The sequence below is a fragment of the Rousettus aegyptiacus genome, unplaced genomic scaffold (genome assembly GCF_014176215.1).
Source record: "Rousettus aegyptiacus isolate mRouAeg1 unplaced genomic scaffold, mRouAeg1.p scaffold_m13_p_5, whole genome shotgun sequence".
Classification (NCBI taxonomy): domain Eukaryota; kingdom Metazoa; phylum Chordata; class Mammalia; order Chiroptera; family Pteropodidae; genus Rousettus; species Rousettus aegyptiacus.
Genome location: NW_023416308.1, coordinates 80,157,305 through 80,164,791, shown reverse-complemented (window position 1 = coordinate 80,164,791; position 7,487 = coordinate 80,157,305). Strand labels below are relative to the sequence as shown.

The 7,487-nt window shown below is 44.5% G+C and overlaps 1 protein-coding gene across 1 annotated transcript; it reads left to right on the top strand.

Moving 5' to 3' along the window:
• The first annotated feature begins 1,077 nt into the window (after positions 1-1,077).
• Positions 1,078-2,599, top strand: MRPL17 (mitochondrial ribosomal protein L17). Its single transcript, XM_016137738.2, has 3 exons — positions 1,078-1,323; positions 1,628-1,696; positions 2,037-2,599. Exons 1-3 carry the CDS (start codon positions 1,150-1,152, stop codon positions 2,295-2,297), a joined length of 504 nt encoding a protein of 167 aa, XP_015993224.2. The 5' UTR covers positions 1,078-1,149; the 3' UTR covers positions 2,298-2,599.
• Positions 2,600-7,487: the final 4,888 nt, after the last annotated feature.

Sequence of the window (7,487 nt, the reverse complement as noted above, 5' to 3'; positions counted from 1 at the left end):
TTCTTTCAAGGATCTAGTGAAGAATCTGTTTCCTGCCTGTCTCTAGCTTCCACTGTTCACCAGAAATCCGTGGCGATCCTTGCCTTGCAACTGCATAGTTCCCATCTATGCTTTCTTGGTCACATGGCATTCTCCCTACCTGAAGCTGTCTTCACATGGTTGTCTTCGCTCTGTGTGTCTCTCCCCATTTGAGTTTTTTTTAGTAAGGACACCAGTCATTTGTATTAGATGCCCACCCTACTCCAGTATGACTTCAGCTTAAATAACAACATCTGCAATGACCCTATTTCCAAAAAACTCCATATTATGAGGTATTGGAGGTGAGGTGCAGGAGGTGGTGAGGAGGGGCAGGTTTCAATATATCTTTTTTGGGGGGGTGGGGGGTAAACCACAATTCAACCCATAACAAGGAGCAACTATGTCAAATTCATTAAAAATTTGCAGACACTAAGGCTCCCAAACTGAAACTATAATGTTATTTTATGTTAACACATATATGCGTAGGCATATTTTCTCCCTTAAAAAAAAAATACACTGATATAATTTAAAAGTATTAATCCCTTACTTTTCCTTCGAATGATGTATTTTTAATTTAACTGGGATGATTATATGCACCGACCTCAACAAAAGAAATTTTTCTCTATCTACGTTTCTTCTTTGAACATCATTGTTATTCGTTTCATTTCACCATTACTTAATTTTGACAAAAACGACGCACTCGAGGTGTCAGGCAGGCCGACTTGCCACCGCTCAGGATGACCTCCCCAGGTGCCTTTCTCCTCAGATACTCGCTTTTCCAGCAGACTCCGCGGCGGATCTTCGCATCGCCCTACGGGACACAAGACGACTGACACAGCCAAAAGAATCCCAAGGGCCGGCTCACCCCACACTAGGGGGCGCCTGGTTCTCGGGCCACACAGGGAGCGCTCGCGGTGCAGGAAACCAGCCCAGCTCGCCTCCTCTGGAAGAGATCCACCCCGCTTCGCCGCCCGCCCCCAGGTTGCCAACGAGGCAGGCTCTGATGCTCATGCGCAAACACGTGCACCACGCACCGAGCGACAGCGCCTGCGTCCTCGAATCCTCCCCTCGGAGCAGCGTCGCGTCTAGTTTCCAGTTCCGGCTTCGCGGGGGCGGGGAGAAGCGGGGAACATGCGGCTGTCGGTCGCTGCCGCCATCTCCCATGGCCGCGTATTCCGCCGCTTGGGCCTTGGTCCCGAGTCCCGCATCCACCTCTTGCGCAACTTGCTTACGGGACTAGTGCGACACGAACGTATCGAGGCGTCATGGGCGCGCGTGGACGAGATGAGGGGCTACGCTGAGAAGGTGACGAGGGGGACGCTCTGGTCCACCGTGCGGGTCTGGCCTGAGGGGGCGGGGCCGGCTGGACTGGCGAATGAGTGCGACCGCCCTGCTGGCCCTCCCGGAAGTCTGAATCCCCCAGTACACTGAAATGAGCCCAGTCCTCTGGCCCCCCGATAGAAAACTGGTTAATGCTGGGGTTAGGGGTGGCCTGAATTAGAGAAAAGCTTTGCTAGTGGAATGAGCGGGTTACAGTCCTGCATTAGAAGAGTAAGGTAGGCGCTTGGTTTCTTGCTGGGTTTGGATCAGTGATGTTATGTCGCCACAGCTCATCGACTATGGGAAGCTGGGAGACACCAACGAACGAGCCATGCGCATCGCTGACTTTTGGCTCACAGTGAGTACATCCTGTCTGCCACCCAAATATCCTTTGCTCCCTGAGTGGGCGGGTGTTGTAAGAGAAAGGGCAACCGGGCAGAATTAAGCCAAGGTACTCATCACTTATGGACAAGTGCTGTGGGCTAAATTAGAAACGTGTGTCTTGGTAGAATTCGATGTGAACCTGAATGTGCACATTTGACTCTACCACATTACAGGGTGGGGGAGGCGTGTGTGTGTGTGTGTGTGTGTGTGTGTGTGTGTGTGTGTTTGGAACCTACTTTTAAGAGTGCTGAAAGCTAACTGTCTCTTCAGTGGTGCCTGACTCTGCTTTCTCCTGGATAACTCTTCCCCTCTAGGAGAAAGACTTGATCCCAAAGCTGTTTCAAGTACTGGCCCCTCGGTACCAAGGTCAGAATGGGGGTTACACGAGAATGCTGCAGATTCCAAATCGGAATAAGCAGGATCGGGCCAAGATGGCGGTGATCGAGTATAAAGGGAACTGCCTCCCGCCCCTGCCCCTGCCTCGCAGAGACAGCAACCTCACACTCCTAAACCAGCTACTTAAGGGAATGCGGCAGGACCGGGAAGCAAGGATCGACAGCTCCCACACAGTTTAAACACCAGGGTTTTAACTGGAGCCGAAGGGTGTGTGGCCCTCATCAGTGCCCATAAACATAGGCTTTTGGAGCTCTATTAATCTCTAAGAAGAGGTGGAGCTGGAATAGCAAAATGAACAGCCTTAATGGAGCCCAGAACCTTCTGAGGAGCCAGATAACCTTCTCTCTGCACAATAGATATAATTTCTTGTATGAATATATGTAAACGAATTTTTTTTCCTCTTGGGATTTCTGAGAATGAGAACTATCCAAATGTTGTCTCTATGGAATAATAAATTCACAGCGTATGTTTCTGACTCTTAGATCTAGGTTTTGTTTGGTTAGCACAGTTTTGTTTTCCTGAATGCCAGTTTATATGGGGCATGTATCCTATAATTCCATACTGGCCCCCAAAGGTGACTGAATTTTGACATCTAGCATAGAGACTGAGCCCCCGGGATTTCTTAGAGAAAGATTACTTCCTGACAGAGATTAGAGAGTGAACATCTAGAAGTGAACCTTCCATAGTAATCTGGCACCCTAAGAACCTTCAAGGAACACTACAACCATTCTGTTTCTAGGCAAGATGACACATTACCCTTATGTGCTCCCTTCAAACACTAAATGGGCCTCAAAGGAGAGGACTTGACAACTCAGATGTACTACCATCCTGGCCAAGGGAGTGAAAGCATTCAGGAGAGGATGTAGGACTCCAAGATAAGCTCCTTCCTCTTGGGATGGTGGAAGTGCGAGGAGAGAGTAAAGTGAAGGAGAGGGTTAATCCTGGAAAGGATTAGGAAATTAAACCAGGGAATTTCCTAGAAATTCTTTATTGTTCTCAAATCTGGGAACTCAGAAAAGGGAAATCCGGCTTGAGAATAGCCAGAGCATATGAGAAATAGGAAGCTCCTTTATATCCACTAATTACTGTGAAGCCAAATTTGCCCCAGCCAGGCTGCCCATCCCTCAAAAAAGGCTCAGAGGCTTAACTACTCATGAGAAGACTTGGTGCTGTCATCCTGGCCTAAACACTTGATACACTGCCTGACAGTTCCCATATCCCTAATATGGTGGAAAGGAGATTTTATCTTCGGCTGGACCTTCAGAGTCCACCAAATGCCATACATTGACTCATACCATAAGAGTAAAGGTGAAGAGGTCACTGGCCTAGAAGATAGATACTAGCTTCAGTAACACAGCTCTTCTGGTGCTATTTCACTGTAACTGCTCTAGTCTGACACTCCCAACAGGATCCTCCATATCTTGTTATGCTCCAATTTGTCCATCACATTATTACCAGAAAGCTCTTTCCAACATGTGTTTACTCACATGGTAGATACTCAAAGCATTTATTGAATAAACCTACAACTCTAAGTTCTCCCAAAACATTCATCCTCTTCCTGTCTTCTTGGCGTGAATAATTACCTCAGCTAAATATCTTGGAGTCTTCCCTGACTCCCAGAGAAAGTACTTTCCTTAATAATCACATCTTTTTAAGTATTGGTAACAGGTGGATTTAGGCCGACTCTCAGAGCTTTTCCTCTTAGCCCCAGAAATATACCCTCCTTTGGAGGCTTCAGCAGTTCTCTAAGTGCTTATCAAGCAACTGCTAATACCCAGCATCGATTAGGCACTATCAAATGTTTGCCATATGTCAAGCCCTACTAGGGATACACAGATGAGAAGAAACAACCTCTGCCTTCAAGGAGCTCAACCTAATGGCCCATTCCTAATGTCGGGGACATTGCATCCTCTAATATTTCAGCCCAAATAAGAGTTCCTGAATCCTAGGACATTTACTAAAGGTGCAGGGATAACACAAGGGAAATAACACGAGAGGTTTTACTAATCTGGCCTGTACATGATAACTTCACCTCAGTTGTTGGAATATGCCCTCAAGTTGCTCTAGGCAGTTGTTGCAGTATGCCCTCGAGTTGATCTTTAATGAAATTCAAATCCCCAAGGGAGAGGCCCAAATGTACTGGAATTCCCTTTCTATTTTCAGAGGTTCTCTGCCTCAGACTCCATTTCTCTACTGCAAGGTTGACAGTTATGCCGACTCCCTTCAAAAAATAACAAACAAATTTAGCCTCAATAGATCAGTGACACAGTATAAGCCCAGAATCCAGAGGAGACACAACTACAAAAGCCAGGGACTGCTTCCTTATATTCACCCACAGTCAATAAGTCATGTTGAGTTTATTTCCATGTTTCTGAAATCTGCAGTCACCTCTCCCCGTAGTGTGAAATCCAATACATCTCTATCCTGGATTACTGCAACAGCTTCCTTCCTAACTTGTCTTCGTGTTCTTCCTTAATTCCCTGCTCGATGATCTCCAGTGACTCCACCTTTCTCATGGCAGGAGAGTCCAGATTCCTTACCATGGCTCCCCTCAGTAACTAGGCATCCACTCACTACTCCAGTTATTTCCCTTGTCTCTACTTTTATGCTCTGGAAGCCTGAAAGGCCTTATTTGGACTGTTTCCTTATGCACAGCTCCCGTTACTACCTTTGGTTGATGTAGTCTCTACCACCCAGAAAACCCTCCTCTTCCTTTTACCTGTCTAACTTGTACACAAACTTTTGGCATCTCCTGGGTGGCTCCCCTGACCATCCACATACCTAAATTCAGTTATCGTGTGAACCTAGCTGTACTACAGTGTTTCCATTGTCCCCCGAAATTACCACATTGTATTACAGGTCCCTACTACTCTAAAGCAGTCATAGTATTTCCATCCCCTTGCTATTAATGTTTCAGTGATGGACAGGCCTAAACTAATTTACTTCAGGCAGTGGGAATCCTGGCTCTACTCTGCGGGATAAGAGTAAGGTAGCATATTCTGAGCGCTATGGGGAACCGGCTTTAGACTGAAGATGACATAATGGCTGGTCAGAACTAAAAGAAACTACATATTAAGTAATAATCTTCAGTGTTAGTCCCATCTGAGCCTCGGTTTTCTGTTAAATACTATGAAAAGTTTATTAATTTCTACTATTGAACCTTCAGTGTTTCTCAAATGTCTGCTGTGACCCACAGATCAGAAAACATTTTACCTCAGAACATGATATTCATGTCATATAATTGAAACAAAAGTATCCATAAAATATTTACAAATATGATGCACGCTAATATTTTCTACACTTCTAATATTTTTAAAATGCTAACCTCAGTTAACTAAATTGATTAGTGACTCACTATTACCTTTGTAGATAAAATCCAGACATATCATGACACAAAGGCCTTCGATGGCTAGATCTCGGCTACCTTTCAACCTCAGCGCCTACCATTACCTACTTCTACCTTTCATAGGAAACTACTTGTTATTTTCTTAATTATCATACCTTTGTGCATGATGCCTCTACTATAATGCTTGTTCTAAGTTACCTCCTACTTGTTCAAAACTCTGCTCAGAAGTCACTTTGAGGCCACCTCCACACTCCACCCTCCAAACAGAGCTAGGTCTTCTCCATTGTGCAGTTACAGTGCACAGGGCATATATCTACCAAAGCATTCATCACACTACTACAATTGCCTGTCTGTTGGACAGATTTCCTTCACTCAGCTGAGCTCCCGAAGCCAGGAACTGGGACTCATTCTTCTGGATGACTCTATTCCTACCAAAGGACCTGATTCATAATAGATGTTCAATATGTGTTTATTAAATGAGGAGGAGCAAGCCGCACGTTGTTCATGACATATCCAGCTGTCTGGCTCAGCTCTACAAAACAATAAACATGGTACTGTGTACAGGGACAGTGCTAAGCTGTACTGCTGAGTACGCCAAGGCTAAAAAAGACTTGGGCTTTTTCCCCTCTGGGCACTTAAGTGCTCTTAATGACTGTCAGGAATGTAAGTATGTATCTAATTCATTTGCCACACATTTCATATTCCAGTTTCCTTAAATATTTCTCACCAACCCACAGACAGACAATACCTACACATTTTCCAAGACTTAGCCAAAGGCTGAAATGATGATGTATCTTTTATGAAGTCTTCACTAAATTCCCAAGCAAAACGAGGCACTTTCCAGTGGTCCAATTTCACACTGTATATCCTTCATTGCAAAAGGCACCATCACATTCTTTGGCATCCTTCACTAGATAGTGAACTCCTTGAGGTTAGGGGACATAATCTAATTCACTCCCGTGCCACCCAATAGAGAACATGAGACAAAATAGGCATCTAAAAACATCTATGGGCCGAAGCAGTACAGTGTACAAAGTTCTTCAGCCTAGTTTGGCATTTAGAGCTCACTAACTCCTCCCTTCCCCAGTTTCCTCTTACTTCATCTGAAAAAGAACTTCCTGCAGTGCTGACTTCCCATTGTTCACTAGTGGACAATGTCTGTACCCTTAAGGCTTTCCTCTCCATGCCCTTAAATACCTGTGCATATTGTAATACATGTCCCTGAAGCTGGGACATGAATTTGGTAGTTATATTGAGATTCCCTAATAATAAAAATGGTCTGTGTGCCTATATTTTGAGGAAAGGAGTTTAAACTTTTCTGACATTTTGCCTTATGTTTCATAATATAATCTGCTTAATATAAAAATGTTTTCAGTTCTTACAATACCTTACACACACACACACACACACACACACACACACACGTCTCAAAATTGATGCTTTGGGAAAGTAAACCTTATTTACACTGGTTTCTCGTACACCTTGGTACACCACCGTGTAGCCCAGCCATGGGATGCACAGCATTAAAGTTTTACTGCTGTTGACCCCAAGGCAATGAAAATACAAAAGCTATACCTAGGGATATCACAGAAAACTTAATGCCATTGTCCTGACAATTCTGAACTGCTTTTCCTTAAAATTGTGTCAGAAACTTTCCTTCAATTTTCTTTTTCTCCCAGAAGGATAAAAGAAAGGTAAAATAGTGCAGTTTTGTATGAGCTGAGTTTGAGATGCCTAGGAGCATCTGGAGTTTGTGGGAAAGTTTATCGCTGGGAGACGGGATTTGGGAGTTGTCAGCAATTAGAGCTAAGGAAATGAATGGGGTGACTCAGAGTGTATATGTAGAGGAAAAGGAGGCTGAGGTCAGACATTAGGGGACAGACAGGATACAGAATCTATGAAGGAAACAGAAATTGCCTTCTAAGAGGAAAAGGAACCTGCAAAATTCATCACGGTACCTAGTGTAGTGTCTTTCTTGTGCATAGGAGGCACTCAGAAAAAAATTATCAAATATATTCAGCTA

Coding starts and splice junctions, on each gene's coding strand:
- MRPL17 (XM_016137738.2), top strand. CDS start 1,150: ATGCGGCTGTCGGTCGCTGCCGCCATCTCCCATGGCCGCGTATTCCGC. Junction 1,324..1,627: donor TGAGGGGCTACGCTGAGAAG/GTGACGAGGGGG, acceptor ATGTCGCCACAG/CTCATCGACTATGGGAAGCT. Junction 1,697..2,036: donor TCGCTGACTTTTGGCTCACA/GTGAGTACATCC, acceptor CTTCCCCTCTAG/GAGAAAGACTTGATCCCAAA.